The following is a 21980-nucleotide window of genomic DNA, read 5'->3' on the forward strand; positions in this document are numbered from 1 at the left end:
ATGCCCCCATGCTACCTGCTAGGTATGGGACTGGCTCATGGCCGGACCACAGGGACAGGCACAACAGAGGCCATGTGTCAGAGGGCTGATCTTTGCTTCACGGTTCCCCACAGAATGCCACCAGTTTTTGGGTGTACAGGACCAAGAGTGCTGGGTCAGGCTTGTTGCCCTCCCTGGCTGCACGCTCAGCCAATGGATGTGGCTATAGCAGCCGTTCTAGATGAGCATGGGGCAGAGGCAGTCTGTGTGCTAACCATCTACTATACCGGTCACTAGGCTGAGCTCCAGCTGGGCCTTGATGAGCCTGTAAGGTACACTGAGGACAGTGACCAGACCCGTTTGATCAGGTCTCTTCGGTCACCTGCCAAATGTGGCCATGTCTGGATTGGAGCCCGTGCGACCACAAACAGCAGCAAAAGGTAGCACTGTTTCGGATGTCACAGCCGGTCTGTTCCTTCACCCTCCAGGTGGGAAGACGGAGGCCCCAGCTGCTGAGTGCAGGGGAGACCTGAGAACGCGGCAGCTGGCTGCGGCCTGTGGCTGTGCCACAAGGCCCAGGTACCCTGTGACTCTCGGCTGTTGAACACCCAGAGACAGGTTCCACAAGCTCTGGCTTTAGCTGCGATACATTCTGGGAAATCACAACCCACCCAGAAATCCTGAAGGCCACTGGCCCTGACCTAGGAACAGAGACTGACAGCTAAGTGTCTCCCGGATCACCTCCATACAGCCCTAGGCCCTCCTCCAGGAGAGCTGAAGCCCCAGCAGAGGCTGAAGTGGTACACTCCACCATCTCTCCTTTACGGGAGATCAAACTCCCCCTGAACTCATGCCCCGGAGAGGTGGTGGCCCAAAGTAACCTGAGTGGTATTCACATTCTCAACCTACAGGGCTTGCTCTGAACCAGGAAGCTCAAACACCTGGTGCGGTGGCCCGGTGTGTACCTTGGCTGCCCCATCCAGCTTGGCTCTGGAGAGCTGGGGACAGAGAGGAAGTCTCAGGCTGGAAGGAAATGGGGTCAGACTCAGCCAATGCAGGCAGGTGGCTGAGAGCCAGGACAGACAACCTGTTCCTCCAGCCGGGCCTGGGGATCCCAAGGGACCTGCCTGGCCTGGAAGCTCCCTGTTGGAGCCAGGACAGAGTAGGCTGGCTTCCTGCATGCTGGGTTCATGTGTCCCCTGGGGAGCAGAACTGTGGCCAGACCATGTGAGAGAAGGAGCCTGCCGCCAGGTGCAATGTTCCCCAGGGAGGAGTCTAGGAAACAACGTAGCACTGGCCACAAGGATGGGCCCAGAACCAGCCCTGGGACCGGGGACTGCTGGCTCTTTTCCCAGGGACTGGGGCCTAGGGCCCAACTCAGCAAGACCTGGCTGGCCCTGGGTGGCTCCAGCCCTGCTCAGCCACAGCTGCCTGGCCAGGGCCAGACCAGAGCCTTTCCCCTTCATCCCCTTTCCCTGTCATCCCAGGCTGTCATCTTGAGTCCGGGTGGCTTCTCACAGCATACTGAGAAGTATGGCCCCTTAAAGCCCACCCTTACTGTAGTGTGTGCTGGCCCGGCTCCAACAAGACACCCCTGCCCTCGTGCCCCAGGGGTCATCGCTATGTCCCGCTGGCTTGGCCTCAGGAACAAACTTAAGTCTTCCCTTCCTCCCACTTCCAAGGCCACCTGTCAAGTCCAGGCTGCCCTAGAGCTCTTGGGAGGAGCACCTCAGCAGCCTCCGACCCCTGCCCTACTCCCTTCTGCCCTTCCTCAACAACAATCAGACACTAAGACCCTAATCCAATGACATACCCCTCCCAAAGCAACTGTCACTCAAAACTACTCTCCACCTTAGCTACACAATTTCCTCCCCATTTCCCTCTTCCGATCTCCTCCCCCACTCCCAGTCCCTGAAGGGCCTTTCCCTATCATCTCTCCTCTCCTCTCCTCACCAGATCCTTCTCCACACACAGCCCACTTGTGTCTGCCCTGCACCCGCTTGCCGACTCACTTGAGTTAGATGTAACTAGGGTTGTCAGTGTGTTCTCTCTCTCTCTGACAACCCTAGTGCTCAGAAGCACCAATGTGCAAATACTACGGGCCCTGGCAGGTGCTGCCCACTACCTGCACAGGAGGCTCTGTGCTGCCAATGAAGGGGTGTCGACAGTGGGCAGGCCACGGTTAGCCAGGGAAAGGCTAGCCAGGCCAGCTCAGGTCAGTCCTGCTGTTGTTCTAAGACAGTGGCCTGCACGGCACCCTCAGGGAACCCAAAGATCACATGGGACCTGATTCACACCAGAGGAGAAGCTGGCTACATGTATGTGCACACACACACATACACAAACACAAACACACACACACACACACACACACACACCCAACACTAGATTGCCTCTGGTTTCTCCAGAAGCCCCCCAGCTGGAGCCGCTTCTGCAGTTATGGCTGAGTCCTGTCCTCTGCTGTCGTAACAATGTATCCTCCCAGCCTGGCCCCCGGCACTACCAAGGAACTACAACAGAGAAGAGGGCTGTCTCTCACTCCCACTGCATCCCTGTGCCCACTGCATCCCTGTGCCCAACGCTCACCCTCTTTCTCGGCAGGAGGCACCGGGCTCCGGCACTTGCCACGTGGACTTCCTCCCGTCTGCTGAGACACGTCACCCTCTGGCTGTAGGTGCTGCGTGGGTGGAGGCACAGGGGGAGCTGGCTTTGGGGGCACTGTGTCCTCCCGGGGAGGCTCATGGACCTTGGTGACCTGCGGGGGGCATGGGGCGGACATGAACATCCTGGCCCCGTGTCAGAGGTTGACAGGGTGGGGAGTGGCCGTGTGGCTAGTACAAAAGCCAGGTATAAAAAGGCAGCCACATCCCACTTAAAGCCCCCATGTGGAGGCAGAGCCTTAATATCAGACATAGGGAGGGGGTCATCACCACTAAAGAAGGGCCTATTTCTGACGCCCGGAGTCAGGCGGGTGCTAGGCTCACCTATACCACCCAGCACACCCCACATCAGGAGAAAGAAGGAGGAGCTATGTGAGCTTTGGGGAGCTAGCAGTGAAGCCAGACACACGTCCAACACTTAAGCCTGACAGACAGGCCAGTTTGGACCTCCACGAACTGCTACCTTCAATGGATAGGCAAAACCTAAATCTTCAAATGAAATGGCTAAAGAGACTAAAACCAGCCAAGCGTCTTTAGAAAATGGGGAACTCCCAAAGACCCCAAAGACAGACCTGAAAGGGCCTGGACATTAGTTGGCTGAGGTGTCCTTGGGAGTCTGGGGGGCTTACCGGCCACAGCTGCCTGGTCTGAGGTATGGGGAAACCTCCGGAGAGTGGCTGCTCAGCCCAGCCTTCCCCATCTCCCAACTCCTCCCAGGACTGCCCCATGTACACATCTCCATCTCCGGGAGCCGCCAGCCCGGGGAAGAGCCTCCCTCCGCAGGCTTAGCTCCAACCAGCAATGCTGAGCACAGAGGAGAACTGAGTTCATGGTGGGTTGCCCTGGATCCAGGGCTCACTCACGATAGGGGGGATGGCGGCTGCTCGCTGCTTCAGCTGCTTCAGGTCCAGCGGCTTCTGGGGCGAGGTACTGGCCCGGGGATCTCCGGCAGGGGTGAGGAGGCTGGGCCTTGGTGACAGCAGCCTGGGGAGGGACAAGCGTCAGGTCAGGCTGGAGCATCAGCCACAGGCTCTTGGAGGGCCTTCCTGGGAGAGGGGGCTGGGGCGGCCCTGCCTCCATGGCTTCTCCAAGTCCTGGATGCTGGGGGCCGCCAGGGAGGCCCTTAGCAGAGTCCAGGTGCCCCAGCCAACACACTGTGCTGGGTAGAGGCGCCTCTGGCCCACACAAACGAAGGCTCCAAGACGGCCTCAGGGCAAAGGCGGCAGCTGAAAAGACCTAGCTGGGCGCCTGGGCCATGCAGGCCCTCGGGGAGTGGCCGGAAGGCCACAAACTCAACCGGATCAGGGTGGAGGGACAGAGAGATTCCTTGGAGATTATTTTTGTCTCAAACCCAGAGTAAGAGCAGGCTGGGCCCTGGGATGGGGCAGACAACTCTACTAACTGGAGCCCGTGTGTATTGGGCCCAAACATGTCTCTGAGCTCAGTCCTGTCCTGGGGGGGGGGGGGCAACTTTCATGACCTCAGTGATGGGGGCTGAGCTATGGGCACCACCCTTGAATTTGGACAGGGGTGAAATCTAGGGAAGGTCCTTGAAAACACTAGGACCTATATACCCGTGGGTAGGTATGGGGACCATCCTGGTTCAAGGCACGTGAAGCCACGTAAGCTGGAACTTCAACCTTTGGGGTGAGGATTCCTGACAGCTAGGACCACGGGGGGGGGGACACAGCAGAAGAGCGTGTGCCTCCTTCAGCAGATGGAGGGGCACAGACTCTGCTGCGGCCAAAGGATACATGCAACAGGCCCTGCGGGTAGCAGCCTGCTGCCCCTCATCTGCCACATGCTCAGCCAGGCAGGGAGAGCAGACAGGACGAAAGCCTGCTGAAGCTGCCTGAGGCAGTGGGGGCGGGGCAGGAAGAACAGGCCACCCTGAGTCCTCCATCCCTCCGGTCCCACCTGTCCCACGCCCATGGCAGAGGCTCCTGCTGCCATCCTCACCCGATCTCACGATCTCACAGTGGTCCATGTTCCATCTGCCCCGCCCCTGCCTCAGCCATTTCCCTCCCTCTCTCCCTCTGTCCCTCCCTCTTCTTTTTGTTTTTTCCACACAGGACTTCTCTGTGTAGCCCTGGCTGTCCTAGAACTCACTTTGTAGACCAGGCTGGCCTCAGAGATCTGTCTCCCAAGTGCTGGGATTAAAGGCGCGTGCTGTCGTGCCTGGCTGCCCCTAGCCATTTTTATGACTAGCTTTGATAAACTTAAATTGAAATAAAATACTACACAGGCTTTGAAAAACTCCTCAGAAGGTCAATCCCAGGTTGGGTGGGGTGGCATGGCTCCTGTCGTTCCATACTGGAGAGTCTGGGCAGGAAGAATCCCCAAGTTCAAGGCCACTCTGGGCTACATAACATAGTGAATCCCACTTAGGAAACATCAAAAACAAACCAAGGCTTCCCCACTAACCCCTACAGTGAGCTGAACCATTCTCAAGAGACATGAAGAACACAGAGAAACCAGCTTGTGAGTGTTCTCGGCCAACCACTTGAGTCACGCAGATACCCACAGACAGATGCTGAAAGAACACACAAGGTGAGGGGGTTGCCATCCAAGTGACGGGGCCCTGACTCTCGCCCTACAACACAGTGCTGCTACACAAGAGAGGCCAGACACAGGGACCACACGCCCTGCTCCCTTCATAGGACATTCCCATCAGTGGATACACATAGCTGGGAAGGCTGTGGGAGCCTCCCCTGGGGTGATGGCATGGTCTGTAATGACACTGAAAACACCCGACCTCACAAGACTGCGCCCCCTTAAGTGATGCGCAAGTGAGTTACAGCTCTCTAGAGCCACTAAAAGCAAAGTGTGCTGAGGTAGAGCGGGTGCGCTGCTGCAGTAAATCCGGGGAGCATCGTCACGGGAGCATCATCTGTGTAGCAGTAGAGAACAACTGGACTTTTGTGTATATGCAAATACGTTTCTACAGAGATTCAAATTGCGTTTCTCTTTTGTGGTGGTACACGCCTGGGAACTAAGACCTTCTCCACAAGGACCGTGTGCCTCAGTTTCGCCATTATCTCCAGACAGGCTTAAAGCTAGAACAGTATCCTAGAGCTGGAGAGAGGGCTGTGTGGTAAAGAGCAGAGACGCAGGTTTGGTTCCCAGAACCCATAAGGTGGCTCAACACCAGAAGACCTGATGCCCTCTTCTGGCTTCCTTCCTCTGGCCTCTGTGGTCACAGCACAAGAATGGGACACACAGACATAAAGGAGCGGGAGAGGTGGCTCAGGGGCGCACTGCTCTTGTAGAGGACAGAAGCCACGCCAGGTGGCTGACAACCCGCCTGAACCTCGTTCCTCTGCAGACACCAGCACTCATGTTCACAGACTCAAACTCAGGCACGTAATTAGAAACAGTTAATAATAATAATAATTTAAAAAAAGTGTTCATCTCTGGCCTTTTTAAGACCCAAGGCAAAAACCCCACTGGTCACTCGCCCCCCAGCTCCAGACCTTTGAGAAGAACTCGCAGGCCTAAGCTCAGAGGCCCCAGGGCCTTCATCCTCCCTGGCTCCTCCCTGTGCTCAGGCTTCCTGTCCACTCTTAAGAGCAATGAGCATCCCTAAGGCTTGCCTGCTCCGAGTCACACATACCATCCACATGGCTCACGCCGGAGCGGCAGGGAATCAGAGCCCTGCTGGTCCCCGCATCTAACCATCTCCAGTCCCTGCTGCTGCATCAAACACTGTGTACCTGGCCCCGGGTCATGGTTCTAACAAAACACCTCTGTGGCTACCACTTAACCCCTTGCAAATGTGGAGACTGAGCTTGGGGGTTGGGGGCTGGGGGGTGGGGGGAGCTTACCAAGATCCAGAGCTACTAGAAAGCACCATGGCCCTACTCTGAAAGTGAGGTAAGGCTGCAAGCCTCCTCGCCAACCCCAGGCCCAGCAGCAGTGAGCAGCAGAGAGGCCCGAGCGGGGCAGTTTACCAGTGCTGGCCTGATGACGTACTTCACTTTACCCCCCCCCCCGGGAGGCCCCAGGGCAGGGAGGGTGGTCCTGGGTCCCAGCCTAGGAGCTAGACAGCAAGCAGTGAAGGTGGACAGCTGGCAAGCAGCAGGGAGGGAAGGAAACGACCGGCTAGTGCTACAGGAGAAGGAACCGAGAGGCCTCAGCCTGACTAGAGCCTACAGAAGTCTGAGGAGCTGGTGCTCCGGGTGGCACCCCACGCCCGGCTCTGCCGCCTATGAGTCTACAGTCCAGACTCCAGAGGACCACACTAGAGCCAGTGGACCCTGGTGGCACTAAAGCTGCCGTGGGCCCTATGTCCCCTGTTGTGCCTATCAGGCAAGAAGCTGGGGACATGGGGGTAACCTCAGAAGCCCGCTGGCCACCTTCTGCTTATCCAGGGCCATCTGTTGTCCACCTGCTCCGTGGGAGCCCTACCAGTGGAGTCCTGGGGGAATACAGAAAGGTCTACAAAGCATCTATTTCAAATCCGCCAGGCCTGAGGGGAGAGGGGAGCCAGGGGGAGCAGGAAGGGCCCTGTGTGGGCCGGTCTGAAGGTCACGGTCTCCTCCCTTGCTCTGCTGGAATTTTTCAGAGACTTGAGGGAAGAGAAAACAGACTCCGCTGTTTGCAGTCAAAATAAACATAGCACACTGCCTCATCACAAAACATCGGTGGCTGCCCAGAGATGGGTGGGGCTGTCCAGATGTGATGGGGAGAGGGTTTCCAGACCTGCTCTTGAGTGCCCAGATGGTCTCACCTAAAACACAGTGTGCCCCTAGGGCAGGGAGCGTGCCAATCAGAATGCTCCACAGATGTGCTACCGTCTCAGAGATCCGCTGGGGCGACCGCACCGCCAGGGGTCTCCAGTGTCTGGGCCCGGGCGACCCCATCTCAATCACTGCCCCACAGCTGGCATCTTTACTGCCATCGCTGGAACAGTCTGTCTCACTGGGACCCCCTCGGCCATGGCCTGGCCCTCGCAGGCAGCAGTCTTCATGTCTTAACATCCTGGGAACACATATAATGGCTGGGCCCATGAAGTGGTCCCCACTGCACGCACCAGGCTTGTTCCTAGCCATGGCCTTTGCCACCCCAGAAGGGAATAACTGTATCCCTGTATCCCAGACGCAGGCCCTGGTGTGTGAGACTTCGTCAGGAAGCTATGCTGGTATATATAGTCAAGGGAGACTGGCAACCTTCAAGGAAGCAGGAATTTAAACAGAGAGGTACAGGGGAACTTAATGTCTATAGAGGCTAAGATCAGAGTGCTATGTCTATAAGCCAAGGACTACAGGCATCCATCGGCAGTGAAAGATGTTTCAGGTCGGAGTATGGGTGACTCCAGGACATCTGGATTTGGACCTTCTACCTCCAACTACTCTGCTACATCACGCCACCTGGCCTGTGTCACAGCTGGAGGACACCAGCATTTATTTCTCCCTGGAGCCTTCTATGGCTACCTCCCCCCTTCCAGATTGCCCCAAATGGGTCTTCCTTCCACTATTCATGCTTAGTCACCAAGGAGTAACACTATTTGAAAGGATTAGAAGGATTAGAAGGTGTGGCCTTGTTGGAGGTAATGTGTCACTGGGAGCGGGCTTTGAGGTTTCCAAAGCCCAAGTCAGGCTCAGTGTCAGTGTACAAAGCTCCCCGCCTCCCCCCCCCTTCCCCACTGTGTCTCTCTCCACTTGTGGGTGAGGATTAGCTAGCTCTCAACCACTTCTCCAGATGATACGGCCCAAACGTCTGGAACTGTACACCAGCCGAGGATTAAATGTTTTCTTCTATAAGAACTGCCTTGGTCATGATATCTAGTCACAGCAATAGAACAGAGACTAAGACACTCCGATTTCTGGTCTCAGTCTCATGTTGACCTCTACAAACCAGCCACAGACTCCAAGGCAGGCAGGGCCACCTGTGTTGTGGCAGGCGGAGGGTGCTCCCCGTGTTTGTAGAATACACAAGAGCCAAAGCTCGCCCGACGCCTCTCACCTGCCCTTGTCACCTCCTTCAGGTTCGTCCACCTCATCGGCACTGCAGGTGGCACTGGAGTCGCTGTCCTGGGTGGCACCCGAGCTGGAACCCTTGGTCACAGCTGCCTTGCCACCAGCCTCCTCCGCCTTAAGTCGCACCTCAGACACAGTCTCAATGGCCTCTGTGCCCTTGGTTTTGTCTTCAGGCTCCTCCTCGGTCTCCTCCTTGTGGTCACTCTTTACACTCTCTGGGGGCTCCTCAGGGGCCTCGGGCTCCTCTGGCTTTCCCACATCGATCACCAGCTCCTCGGCCTCAGACTTCTGCTCCTTTGCATCCTCTGTCTGGGGAACTGGAGCAGCCTGGACTTCTTGTTCATCCTTGTCCACAGTAGCCGGGGGTGCAGCAGGTGATGGGGAAGGCTCTGGGGATGGTGGGCCACTGGCATCCGGGGCTGGGGAGGGCTCAGCAGGGGCCGCTGCAGGTTCTTCTGGAGGAGGAACAGGTGGCTGGGTGGCAGCGGGCAATGCTTCAGTGCCAGTGGGCTTAGGCCCAGTGTCCTTGGTGGCTTCCGAGCGCGGAGATGGGACACTCTCAGTATCAGAGCTGTTGTTGACAGCAGCTACATGCAGGGTAAGAGGAAAGGAGAGGATCAGCTACTACATAGGGTGTGACAGCGCTCTCAAGGAATACCAGAACAAACCCGGGCTACGACCCTCCTGGCGAGCCTTGTCCCTCACTAGCCCCTATAGCTTGCGACTTTGGCTTCTCTTTCCCGCTGCCCACAGACTGCCCAAACCCAACCCCAAGATTCCCTAGGTAGCCAGTGCCCCTACAGGGCCAACCCAAGGCCTCAAGACAGGCCGCCATCGGAGGTCATACAGTCTGAACACCACTCAGCTCCGTGTCCAACTTTTGGTACTGCCATGGGAAGTTCAGGGCTTCTCTCAAGCTTCAGTTTCCCCATCCACAGAATGGGGAAGCAAACCTCCATGGAGGCTGAGCAGGAAAGCCACGTTTAGGCCCGGGGACCACGAGAGCACTACAATATGGCTAACAACACAGCATGATACAAGGCCACTGTATCGGAGCCCTCCTTGAAGGAGTATGTCTGCTGCTCCATCTCCCCTGGGTTTAAGGTGCTCTGTGTGTGTGTGTGTGTGTGTGTATGTGTGTGTGTGTTCTTCCACTTTCTGCAAACTAGACACCTGGAGACAAGGCTGAGGACTGGGAACAGGGAAGGGTCCCAAAGAGAGGAAAGGCAGGTAGGGAAGGCATGCTGCCCACAGTTGCAACAGGGAATGGACACTTTGTAGGGGACAAAAAGCAGAGGCGGAAGCAGCACCCAGTGAGAATGAGGGAAGGGATTTAAGATCTTGGATACTTTGCTATGCCCTGGCGCCCCCAGCTCGGCCAAATGCTCCATTCTTACCTGGGCCACTGCACTCCCCGGCTCTGGGAACCTGATTCCCGGAGGCCTGTGAGGCTGGAAGGAAGATGTGAGAGAGGAGTCAGAAGGGGGGTGGTACAGCAAGTCCTGTACAAAGGGGAGGGGTGTGGCCCGCCGAGGGCAGGGGACCCAAGACAGCTTCCATGGGACCTGGCCACCCACCCCCCTCCACCCCAATGCAAGGCCAAGGTGTGTCCAGGGTCAACAGAACGGTGTGTGAGTGCCAGGGCTACAAACCAATGAGGCCCTAACCAATGTGCCTTCCAGCCTTGTCAGTCAGTCCCCAGCCTCCACGGGCTCCCTTGGAGCCCAGAGCAGGACAGCTCTCCCAGAACAGATATCAGTTACACCAGCAGGGAGCTGGCCACGAGCACATAGGGCATGCGACCCTCAGAGACCTCAAGACACAATGACAGGTGAGGAAATCACGTAGCCTGGGCCACCAAGTGGGCCATGACCTCTGGCCTTCCTCTTTGCAGCCCAACGACAGGACACAGGAGTCCTGTGGACAAGCACGCCAGCCACCATCTTGGGTGTCGGCGTCTACGACTCTCTGTCAGTTATGTCTACACCAGAAGCCCTCAGAGACAGGAAGGGACTGTGACAACTGTGACTGGGCCCCACTTTAAGCACTACGTTGGAGCAGGGAAGGAATGGCTAGAGGCCCAGTTCTGCACCGAGACATTCCACCAGGCACCCAGGATGTGCGTCAGGCACGGTCACAGAGCCTGGACATAGTAAGCACTTTACAGACTCAGACATGGTAATAGGAAGATCACCAGGCCCCGTCCCCTGGACGCCAAAGAGACGCAGAGCATAGGGCTATGACCAAGCTGCCAAACTAGGTCTTAGGGACCTGGAATGACTCCACCATGCCTCAGTCACTCCTCAGCCACCTCCTCAGCCTGTGGTGACAGAGACAAGGCCATATACGGCTGCCATGACTGTTACCACACAAGGAAGTCCGAGGTCAAGTGGTCCCTAGCCTGGACCTCAGCCTTTCTAGCAAGCCCATTGCTCTCGGGTGCGAGAAGTTAGCTGGCCTAGGAATCCCCGGGTGGGGAGAGGCCTCAGCCAGCCCCGCCTCCGCTCCTAAGCAGATGTGTAACCATCTCTCCCCCGGCCCCAGGATCTGGGGCTCACAGTCACTCCCCACTCCTGCGGGCAGCTCTGTCTCCACCACTTCCCCTCCTTGCTGTCTACGTCCACCTTGCTCATGGGGGTGGCTAGGAGCCTGGACAAAGAGCCTAGGGCCCAGCCGAGGATGCTGAGGGGACTCATGGCCTGGCCTCCTGAGGTCACACCAGGCCTATGGGGAGAAAGCAGGTGAACTATGGGGAGCTGGGGCCAGAAGCCTGCGGTCTAGTCAGGGCTCTTCTGTGCTCAGCCCTAGGCCTGGCCCAGGAAGGCAGGGATGCCTAGAAGACAGAGACACAGAACAGTGTGCGCGTGCGTATACTTGTTCATTCCCCCACCCCCACCCCCACGACGACAGTGACCTCACCTTCTGCCTCCTCCGCCAGCTCTTCCTCATTGGCGCTTGCGCCCGATGCTTCCATCTCTTCGTCCTCAGCGGCAGGCGGGAAGGCTGTCTCCTCGCTCGCCGCAGCTGGGGTCTTCTTCTTCTTCCTCCGCGCGTTCCTCTCCTTCTCCTGGGACAGGACAGTAGCGGTCACGGCTGGGGACGCCCTATGTCTGAGGCCCGGTCCCGGCTGCGAGGGCAGTGAGTTTGGCTGCAAGGCTGTGTGGGTGGGCAGCCTTCCCACTCAGCCCGTGGCAGTGGCCATGCAGGCCAGAGCTATTTTTACTATAGACGCTCCATAGCTCGGTGTGTCCCAGTGGGACCCTGGGTGCAGGCTGGGCCAGGCCATAGTGTCACAGTGTCACAGTGCACACCCAGGGCACAGGGGGAGGGGCTGTGGATACAGACTCAGGGATCTACAACACGGCCACTGCCCTCCAAAGCCAGCAACACACACCCTAGAATTTGGACTCGGGGGACTGGCCAGGGGTCACAGCGGGATCAAATGGGGAATGAAAAGGCAGAGGGCCAAGTCAGCTGGATGGGGGATCAGGACTCTATAGGAATCGACACTGGAGTCCTGGTCTGAGTGCAGAGGGAAATGATCAAGCATGGGGTAAGCCTCTCTCACCTGGGGAAGGCTCTGGGTGAGCGAGGCCTATTTACAAAGGCCCTACCTAGGGTGTAGCTAAGCCGCACTGTCATCTTGCCTTTCCCTTAAACCCCCTCTAATCCCCACACTCAGGGCCCAGTGTCACCCTCCCAGCACAGAAGTATTCAAAAATCCTTTCCCGACTGGATATCTGTGTCCCTCCACTGAGCTGGGTCAAAGCCCAGAGCAGCGGAGGCTTCCCTAAGCTTGGGATTTGAAGCAGCAGTCAGGACACACAGGCTAGTCTTGAAACGATCTAGCCTGGGGTAAGCCTGGTCTAGCATGAGGGACAGGATGTGGTCCAGGCGCCCTCGCATCTCAGCTGATGCCCTCCCGTGCTGGTCTGGCAACATCCAAAGGAAGTCCAAGCAGAGTATAAGCCTCTGAGAAACAGGCCTGGAAGGAAGGGGCATGGTGGGTGGAGACACGCTGCAACTGAGGAGCTCTTCCAGGGGACGATGGAAGATGGCAGTGGGGGTCATAGGTCAGGAAAAAAACCACCGAGGTCAGAAGCTGGTGACAGACCCTGGTTCTGCTACACCTGACTGGTGACATTCTGTCCTGGGAACATAGCAGGACCATGCTTTGAGGCTTGCTGTGCCCACTGTCCCAGAATCCTGGGACACAGAACAAAAGGGACATGCATGCCTGTCTGTTCATCACCGTCTCCATTGCCAACGCTAGGCCACAGGCTTGTTCTAAGTATACACAGACCTCGTGGACATTTGACTTGCCACCCCCGCCCACACAGGGTCTGGTCTTGGCACCTCCCAAGAGGCCCGGACTCCAGTCTGCGGGTGCTAGGATGCTGTGGCATGTGGCTGGGGATCCCCTTCCTTCGTCTATCTTTAGCAACAGGAACTAGACAGCAGGTTGCAAGGGCACTCACAGGAAATGGGAGCCCATCAGCCCGGCAGGGCTATGGACAGGCGACAGAGCACGCCCTGTGTCTGAGCCTGTGGGACACCCGGCCCTGTACAGCCCCAGCGCCAAAGGGCTGGTAGGCGTGTGTAAGCGCTGTTTTGGAGATACGAACTCACATCACAGATGGTATGTCCTAAGCACCTACTGCACACCAGGAATCTGCAAGGCGTCAAGTCACATGCACACACAGCTACCCTGCCACACAGCCGTCACCACTCCAGGCAGCCCCTAACACTTGACATCAGCTCCAGATCACCAGCCCTGCCATTCTGCACAGTGTAAGCCTGCTTCTCCAGGCCCCACGCCAACCCCAGGGACTTTACACAGGCTGTTCCCTGCCTGAACACCCTTCCCCCAGATAGCGAACACTCACTTCCTTCAACGTCATCTCCCCAGAGGCCCTCTCTGATTTCCCTGGGGGATTAACCAATGCCCTGCAAAAACCCTCACTCTCTCTGCATCTCTGTCTCCGCACCTCTGGGGCCACAAGCTGGAAGTTACGCGAGTTACAGCATCTCTCGACTGACGAGACTTACTCCTCGTCAACTGGGATCTCTGCCTGCTCCAACCGCCTCCCTCCCACAGCTGGAGCAGAGCCACGCACTCCATAACCACGTCACTCCACAAAAGAGCCTCAGAGACGATGACACCGACGACTCAGCGAGACAAAGCACAGAGTCAAGGAGGCCCGCCTGTCAGAGTTCAAGTACAACCCTGCCTGGAGCGTCTCCCAGCAGCCACGGAGAGAAGGCAGCAGAAGGAAGCAAGGCCGGCAGGGCCAGCGCCTGGATGACACACAGAGCAACCTGGAGGCCAGGGCCCTGAGGGCCAGGACACAGACAGAAGGGCAGCCTTCGGCCACAGAGGGGGAGGGAGACCTCAGAGGGGACAAGGCTGCCAAATGTTACATAACCTGCGACACGCAGGCTCCGCCCAGGCTCCCGGTTCCTGATGAGTCTCCAGCAGCCATGTGCAGGCCAGGCCCGGGATGAGCGGGAGGGACACCCACTGACCTCCTGCCTGCCCTGCTCCCTGGGTGGCCGAGGGTGGCAGGCCTTCCTGCTCTCAGACGGGGCCGGGCCAGCAGCCAAAGGCCTTAGCCACTGCTTCAGGACTCAGAGGACAGAAGTGACCCTCTTGTTCTTGTCATTTTCTTTTTGAGACACGGTCCTGTAGCCTAGGCTGGCCCTGAACTCCTGATCCTCTGGGCTCAAGCATCCTCAGTGCAGCCTGGCCTACCCTCTTTATAGCAGCCGCCTGCTGCTGAGTGGGTGGGAACAGACAGCCCGGGTCAGGGGCTTCCACAGGCCAGCTCACACGTTCGCACAACAGGGTGCTCGCTCTGCACTTCAGGGGTCTCCGGCCTCTGCTCACTGCTCTTATCATGATCCTCCAGACCAGCCAGCCAGCTCTTGAGGTTGCCCGGGGAGAGATTCAGCCCACCTCCTCTTCAGGCCTCCGCCAGGGCAGCCGCCTGAATGACAAAGCTAAGAACGGGGCAGGGGTCCCCTTTCCTGGGCAGCCTGGCTCCATCCCATTCAGACCAGAGTCCCCTCAGCTCAGTAGCTCGCCATGATTCCCACATCCCACTATGGAAGTTGCAAGCTCCTCCAGAAGCTCCTAACAATGCCTCTGCCCACTGGACACAAACTCTGTCCTACTCTGTGACCTGGACCAAACGCTGGACTTTCCGCAGTGGAAGGCACCTGCTCCCCACACACTCCCGGAGCAGGTGGGAACTGAAGCCCAGAAGCCAGCCTGTGGGCTCTGAGCACAAGCTGCAGGGCAGCAGGGTCAGAGATCTATGTCCCTTGGGGTGACTCCATGCATGCTGGCTTGCATCCATCTATCACCTGGAACAGTCATACCACACCCTGAAGACCCTGAGCCCCCCACCATCAGCACCTCCATGGCTTTAGCTGGTGGGGAGCTGGCGAATTGCCTAAATGTCCACTTCCAAGTACTGCCCTGTCACTTGGGAGGAATGCACCCTCCCTCAGGGACCTTGGAGGCAGTTGTTATCCTTCCCATTTCACAGGCAGAGAAACTGAAGCACAGAGGGGAGAAGACTCTTGGTTAAAAAGCCACACAGCCTGTATGTGGCACAGCCTAGACACACACACACAGACACACACTCACACCTATCAGCAGACAGCCCCTTAGCAATTGCTGCATAGTAACCGCAAGGGCTTCAGGTAACTAGAGGACATGGGGTAGGGAGCTATGACATTAGTGACTAGGGTGTCACAAAGAGCAAGCAGGCAGGAAGCCCCACAGAGGGCCTCCCACTCACGGGGTGCCTCCTTCCTGCCCAGTGTCATAGTCCCCTCCACCCACTTTCTAACTAAAGAAATGGCTCAGTAGGGAGAAGCTGGTCAGGTCACACGGCGCTCAGACTCCAAAGCTCGGCCCCGGCCCCTCTTAGATGACTAAGTCCTCAGGTCCAGTGTCCCACCAGGGGTCGTTGAGAGCAGAGTGGGCAGTCCCCTGGAGAGTTGGACAGTCATACGCTCGGGGACACGAGCTGTAAGCAATAGTTGGGGCAGGAGGGTGGGTCAAGCAAGGAGGGCACCTCTGGATTCCCCATGGGGCTCGAGGGGAGCCCTAACGGAACAATGCTGTCTCTGGCTGCTCAACCGTGCTCCACTGCGTCCTGCACTGCCCTGCGCCGCTGTGCGCCCTGCGCTGCCATGCTCCACTGCGCCACCCACTGCTGTGCGCCCTGCGCCACCGTGCGCCCTGCGCTGGGCCTCGGTAGGCCGCAGGAAAGAGCAACGCATCTTCTGCTGCACAGGAACCCACACAACTTTAAAGCCAGGGAGGGATGGGCCTCAAGGTGTCCTCCACAAGCCTCAGACCACGGCGGGAGATTGGGAGGGGTGGTAGGGCTACTCGGCTCTGAGTTCATACACCCACTTAGGTGGCTGAAGAGCTTCCCGGGGCCTCAGTTTCCCCAGCCCTAAAAGGCTGATGACCTCCTGGCCATGGGTGTAAAAGAGGCCCTACTTAGAGACACTCACAGCTGTCAGTGCGGGCCCCAAGTCTTCCTCCAGCCTCTGTCTTTTGGGACCCTCACTCCCTGCCCCTGTAGCCCTACTGTCCAAAAGGTAGCTGCTCACTCAGGACCTCCAGGTCAGATTCCTGGCTGAGTCAGGGGCCACATGAGCAAGGCTGTGGGAGGCCTGGCTGGCCCCGGTTCCCAGTGGACACAGCCGATGTGTTCTGGCCAGACTTACCATCTTTAGCTTGTGCTGCTGAAGGATTTCGTCCAGGTTCTGCCTCTTCTTGTAGTTGAAGTAGAAGTTCTTACACTGGGACACGGTCTTGGAGCCCACCATGCGGGCGATGGCTGACCAGTTCCTCCCATGTTCCAGGAGGCCTGCAGGTGGAGGGCAGATGAGGGTTCACTACCATCCAAAGGGGGGGGGGGCACAGCCAGGGACCAGGAAACAAACAGTGACAGGCATGGTCCTGAGCGAGGCCAAGGTTAAGATTCTAGGGGGCAGAAGACAGCCTCCCCCCCGCCCCGATCCTTCCCTCCCCAGTTGGGCGGGAGCTGTGGTAACCCAGCTCTGACACTGCACAGCTGCAGCCGGGCCTCAGGAGAACAAGCCGGCTTTCCGGTCTCACCATAGGTGAAGGGGAATGAGCTCTGGAAGAGCCAAGAGGTCGGAGCAAGGCAGAGTTGGGGAGGTGAGCAGGGTGAGCTTGGGGCCCTCACACCTCAAGAGCCACACCAGACTCAGGGCCCACCTGGCACTCAGAAGTCATGGGTGGATCTGTCTCAAGTCACAGCTTGAGACCACATGGTGGGACAATCTTCAGATCTGCGGAGCCCCCCCACCCCCACCCCTCCCCAAGGCCACAGACCTTACAGCTCACAAGCTCTGAGGCCACAAACCCTGGGCTAGAACAGAAGGCGGTGGACCCTCAGCAACCTTCAATGGGCCCCAGCTCCCCTGAAGGCAAAGCTGGCCTCTTTCCTGTGGCAGTGCCAGAACCTGCCCCTGGGGATGGAGGTTAGGAGGCCACCTGTGACAAGGCTAAGTCCCATTTCCTACCACCAGGCTTCAAATCAAGTTCTTCTACACAAGTCAAAGCACAACAAGAGGCAGTAACTAAGATTTGCAGGGGGCGGGGAGAGGAGGGGGCCCACCCCCTCTGACCCACCCCCTCATTCAAACCCCAGTTGGTGGCTTTACTACAAACAAAGGAAACAATAAATACCCCAACAGGCCAGCAAGTGACCCCCTAGGTCTACAAGGCTTTGAATCAGTCTTGCCCACTCCCCCCACACCCTGGTCAAGACTGGAATTCTTGAAGGTTTCTCACCCACCTCACCCAACTCAGGAGTGGGTCTGAAGCCTCAGCTTCCCATAGTAGCAGCATGGGGTGGGGGTGGGGGGAGCCAGGGTTTGGGGGAGGTGCGGGACAGCCAGGCCACCTGCTGGCCTACAGTGACCACAAGAGCCACGTGGCTCCAGAGCAGCTTCTCAGGGCTCCTCAAGGACAGGAGGCAGGGAGGGCCAGGGCTCAGGATCAAGTGTAACTCAGCCCCTGACCTTTCCCTCCACCCGCGCCAGCAGCAGCTGCCACTTCCAGAACCTGGCGGCTGGGGCTGCGTTTATTTATATTACCCGAGTGCCGTCCAAGAGGGCCCAACAAACACGTCAGGCCGAGGGATCGCAGGCCCGGAACCCCAGGGCAGGTCTCCATTTGGAGCTGTTGGGGGTGGGGTGCGCGAAGACTTGAGGTGGGGGGGGGGAGTGGCCCGACCCCGGGGAACAGACATTTCCAAATTCAGTTAAGTCAACAGGGAGTCCGAACAGCTGGGTCTCCCAACTAACTCAGACGATGGAAGCAAGGAACTGTGTGTGTGTGTGTGGGGGGGGGGTGACGCTCAGCTGTTCCCGAACACGTGTGGTCAGGGGAGAGCTCTGGGCAGAGCTGTCGGGGAGCCCTTCCGAGAGTGTGCCACACAGCCCTGGGGAGACAGGGGCTTCCTCCGCTCTTGTTCTAGGAACCTGACGCTCTTGTTCTAGGAACCTGACACTGGGGTGTTATGCACAGGAGCACTTCACATCCCGTGCTGTAGAGACAGCCCAGATGCCCTGTCCACCCCGGGGGAGCCCTGCTGAGAATGCCCCAGCCACGCTTGGAGCCAAGACTAAGTGCAGCCTCCTTCCAGGGGATCTTGGCTGCACCCTAGAAAGGCAAGAAGGAGCGCCAGGGAAAGGGGGAGCCATGGCCACGGGTCCAAAATTCCAAGTCCCCCCCACCACCACCACATGTGCAGCTGAAATTCCCTGTAGCCCCATCGAAGTCCCTGTCACCGGCCAACCCCACCCTCTAGCCCCATCCCCAGCTGGGGACCACTCACATCCTCTCATCTGCGGCTCCCCCTCGGCCAAGTTTTCCGGAAACATCCGGCTGGAAGGATGCTCCAGGGAGCGGAGCGGTGATTAGGAGGCTGTGGCCGCAAGGCTCCTTAGGGCTTCTTGCTGATATCCCCTGGTTCTACCTCTGTTCACATCCTCAGGAGCCGGGAGGGCAAAAGCAGGCACTGGGGGTGGCCCCAGGACTCCTCCGGCCGCTGCTACCAGCTGCCCCAGGGAGCAGAGCAGTGCCCTTCCTGCTTGGGAGGGGAGCGAGGGCTACGGCAGCAGCCAGCGGGAAGTTGTCAGTTCTGTGTGCTGGGTTTCTCTGTGCCAGGCGTCACCAGTGCGCACGCGGCGTCCGCAGATCTTCCAGGCACCAGTGTCTCAGGGAGGACACTCGGTGAGGGTGCTGTCCCGGAGCCCCCAGACCCACCAAGCCACAAGAAATCCAAAAGCCCGGGGCAAGACAGGACCAGGCAGCCGTGTCCCTAAAAGGCTGGGCTGTGGGACCCAGGGCTCCGCGCGGCTCTTCTTGCTGCCTGACCCAACGAGCCGCGTCAGGACTGAATGTGACCTCCAGACGCGGCGGGCGGGGGCGGGCGGGGGCCGGGCACAGGCCCAGGTTCGGCTGGGCGGGCCAACTGGCACAGGCTCCCTCCCTCTCTCCCCATCCGTGGCAGCGTCAGCAGCGGTAAGAACAGACTGAGGGATCCAGAAAAACAGAGCTCCCACCCCCGGCAGGCAGGGAGCAAGCAGCCTCTTCCGCCCGCCCGCCCGCCAGCCAGCCCTCCCGCCAGCCAGCCGGTTCCACCTGCGGTCGCACCCCCCCCTTCCTCACAGGCCCCCAAAGCCTGGACCAGGCAGCCTCTCAGAGGGCTGTGGGTGGCCAAGGCTTTCTATGGGGGTGGAGGGTAGGGAACTTGGGATGTACTTAGGAGTACTCCGACACCACAACCATTTGTGGGGGATGGAGGTGTGGAGGGGGAGGCATGGGACTCCCAGAGGTCTGGCCAAGGGTCTGGGGACCCTGACTACCTAATACATCCTCTGTTCTCCAAGAGCACCTGCTGCGAGGTCCCAAGGGCTCCCGGGAGGCCAAGACAACTAAGCAGCCGCCTTGAGCAGCATCCTGTCAGGCTGACTTCTAAAACCAACTCTTCCCTCTAGCCCTTGCCCTTCCATTCTGTTCTAGAAGTCCCAGGGACAGGGACAGAGGGATTGGAGCTTCCCTGCATCCCTGGCCAGCTGGTGGAGAGATTCCCAATCCTGCTGAGGACACAGGTCATTCCCACAGAATCCCACCGTGCTCTACAGGGAACTCCAAAGGGGGCCTATGTGAGCATACCCCCTGTGAAAATGCCAGGGTGCTCCTGGAAGGACACCCCAAAGCTCCTAAGGCTGGAGAGCTTCAGAGAACAGAGAGCTCCACTGCTCCCAACCCCGAGAAGGCCCCAGGACATTTGCATCTGCTCAAGAAGCATTTTGGGCCTGTATCTAGCTGGCAAGGGAGGGGGGCGGGGGGGGATAGGGTAGCCTCTCATCTCCACAGCATCTACTCCCGGGGACCAACTCTTTGTTGCAGCCATCCATGACCGCTGTCCTTCCACGCTCACAACCGCTGCCCTTCCACACTCATGGGTTTTGACTGGGCTGCAAATGGCTCTCTCAAAAAGGAACAAAGCGCTAGACACCTGAATGTGACCATGAAGTGTCTGTCCTGGGAGTGTTGGGCCCCAGTGCTGGGTGCACCGGTTTCACCAGCCTGCCTGCCTTGCGGTCTTGGGTTTTCCCACCCCACGAATTTCTAAGGAAGGAATTTCAGAGGCAGCTACTTAGGAAGTGAAATTGGCCAAGACAGGAAGTCAAGGCAGGGGACCTGAAGCTGGCAGAGAGCCACAGAGGGGAGGGACGAAATGGTGGCCAAAGGTGACCCTTTTCTCATGTACTACCTGGGACCCATGAAGCACTCTAGTGGCTCAGGGGCTGTGACTGTTCCAGCCCCATCCCCTCCACAGGGGTCTGAAGCTCAGGAAGTGTGTAAGCCTCTGATTTAACACACGGGAGAATTGGCTCTCCCACTGTCTGGGGCTCCCAGATCCCCCCAGGAAAAAGCTTAGGAGGGCACCCCACCCCAACCTCTACCCTCACAACAGCTTTCTTAGACTCCCTTGCAAAAGAAAACCTTCCCAGAGCAAGAAGTTGGACAAACGTGCCCTCCCTGTCCTGAGGCCTCTAGCCACATCCTCCTTCCTTTAGAAATGTTGAGCCTGCTCCGGACTTAAGTGATGGACGCGTGGTCATTGAGCACCAGCAGACCAGAGACCTACAGTATCCCATGGGGGGCACAGAGAGCCCTGTGAGGTCATCACAGATGACCTCACCCTTGAACCTGCCCTGGGGCCGCCTTCTCTCCAAAACACCTCAGACCTCAACACCTGTACTTGCCAATCACCGGGTACAATGGAGGCACTTCAAACCGTCAGACGAAGTCATCAGCTGCCCACCTGCAGAGCCACAGGCAGCCTGGTCCACAGAGCCAGAATGTCCTGTCCCCCAGACCCTTGGCTGGCTACATCACTGAGCCATACTCCTCAACCATGCCACCTTCTCGCGGGCAAAGCAAAACACACTGCACATGGAAACCGGGGTCACAAGGGTCATTCACTACCCAGAGTGAGGAGAGGAGGGAGCCGACATCTCCTCTAGGGCACTGATTAGAGACAAGAGTCCAGAGCCAGGCCCACGTATGGCCATACCTCAATCCATACAGGATTTCTCCCTGGGAATCATCACAACACAAGAGGCCAAAACCCTCCAGACACCCCTCTTAGGCCATCTCCATCCTGCCTACGGGAGTCTCCATGCCCTCTCATCATCTCCTCACTTGGATGGAGCCTGGCGCTCACGGCCCCTGAACTCAGTGCACTGGCCACTGGCTGGCCACAATACTCACCTGGCCAGCCTACTTCATTGCTGTGTGCAGGGTCCCCAACGAAGCACACGGTGCACTCTTGGAAAGGTCAGCCTGGCCTGGCAGTGGGGACAGCATGAACTCGGACAGAACAGTGGCTGAGCCTCCCCACCAGGCCTATGTACTCAACCATGAGAAGGATGAGACCAGACCACATCCACTGGCCGGAAGGGCTCTCAAGGGAGAATGTGTCTACTGAGCAGACACTCCATCGCCCGCACTGGAGACAGCATCCGATGGACCCTGGTCTAAGTCACTACCCTCCAACCACTGGTTCTGCCCAGGGTCAGAATTCCTTTAGGGTCAGGCTAATCTCTCCTTAGGGAACTTGGGGCTTTTGATCCAACCCTATAGGCCCCCAGCACTCCTCCCACCCCGACTGTAATCTTTTTTTTTTTTTTTTTAAAGATTTATTTTATTTATTTATGTGTGTACACTGTAGCTGTCTTCAGACACTCCAGAAGAGGGCATCAGATTTTTTTGTTACGGATGGTTGTGAGC

At 58.0% G+C, this 21980-nt stretch overlaps 1 protein-coding gene across 16 annotated transcripts in view; it reads right to left on the reverse strand.

Moving 5' to 3' along the window:
* The window catches only part of Ncor2 (nuclear receptor corepressor 2), a 161570-nt gene that overhangs the window by 22349 nt on the left and 117241 nt on the right, over positions 1 to 21980 (reverse strand). For 15 of the 16 annotated variants that reach the window (XM_021186851.1, XM_029533570.1, XM_029533571.1 and 12 more), the window contains 6 exons: positions 16367 to 16509; positions 11537 to 11684; positions 10015 to 10068; positions 8604 to 9204; positions 3503 to 3623; positions 2566 to 2734 (listed from right to left, as the gene is read on the reverse strand). In XM_021186851.1, the coding sequence (XP_021042510.1) occupies positions 2566 to 2734; positions 3503 to 3623; positions 8604 to 9204; positions 10015 to 10068; positions 11537 to 11684; positions 16367 to 16509 (1236 nt within the window). Of the gene's footprint in view, positions 1 to 2565; positions 2735 to 3502; positions 3624 to 8603; positions 9205 to 10014; positions 10069 to 11536; positions 11685 to 16366; positions 16510 to 18510; positions 19199 to 21980 lie in introns of those variants that run through there. The other variant, XM_029533581.1, reaches the window with a different exon arrangement.

Source organism: Mus pahari, chromosome 23 (assembly GCF_900095145.1).
Source record: "Mus pahari chromosome 23, PAHARI_EIJ_v1.1, whole genome shotgun sequence".
Lineage (NCBI taxonomy): Eukaryota > Metazoa > Chordata > Mammalia > Rodentia > Muridae > Mus > Mus pahari.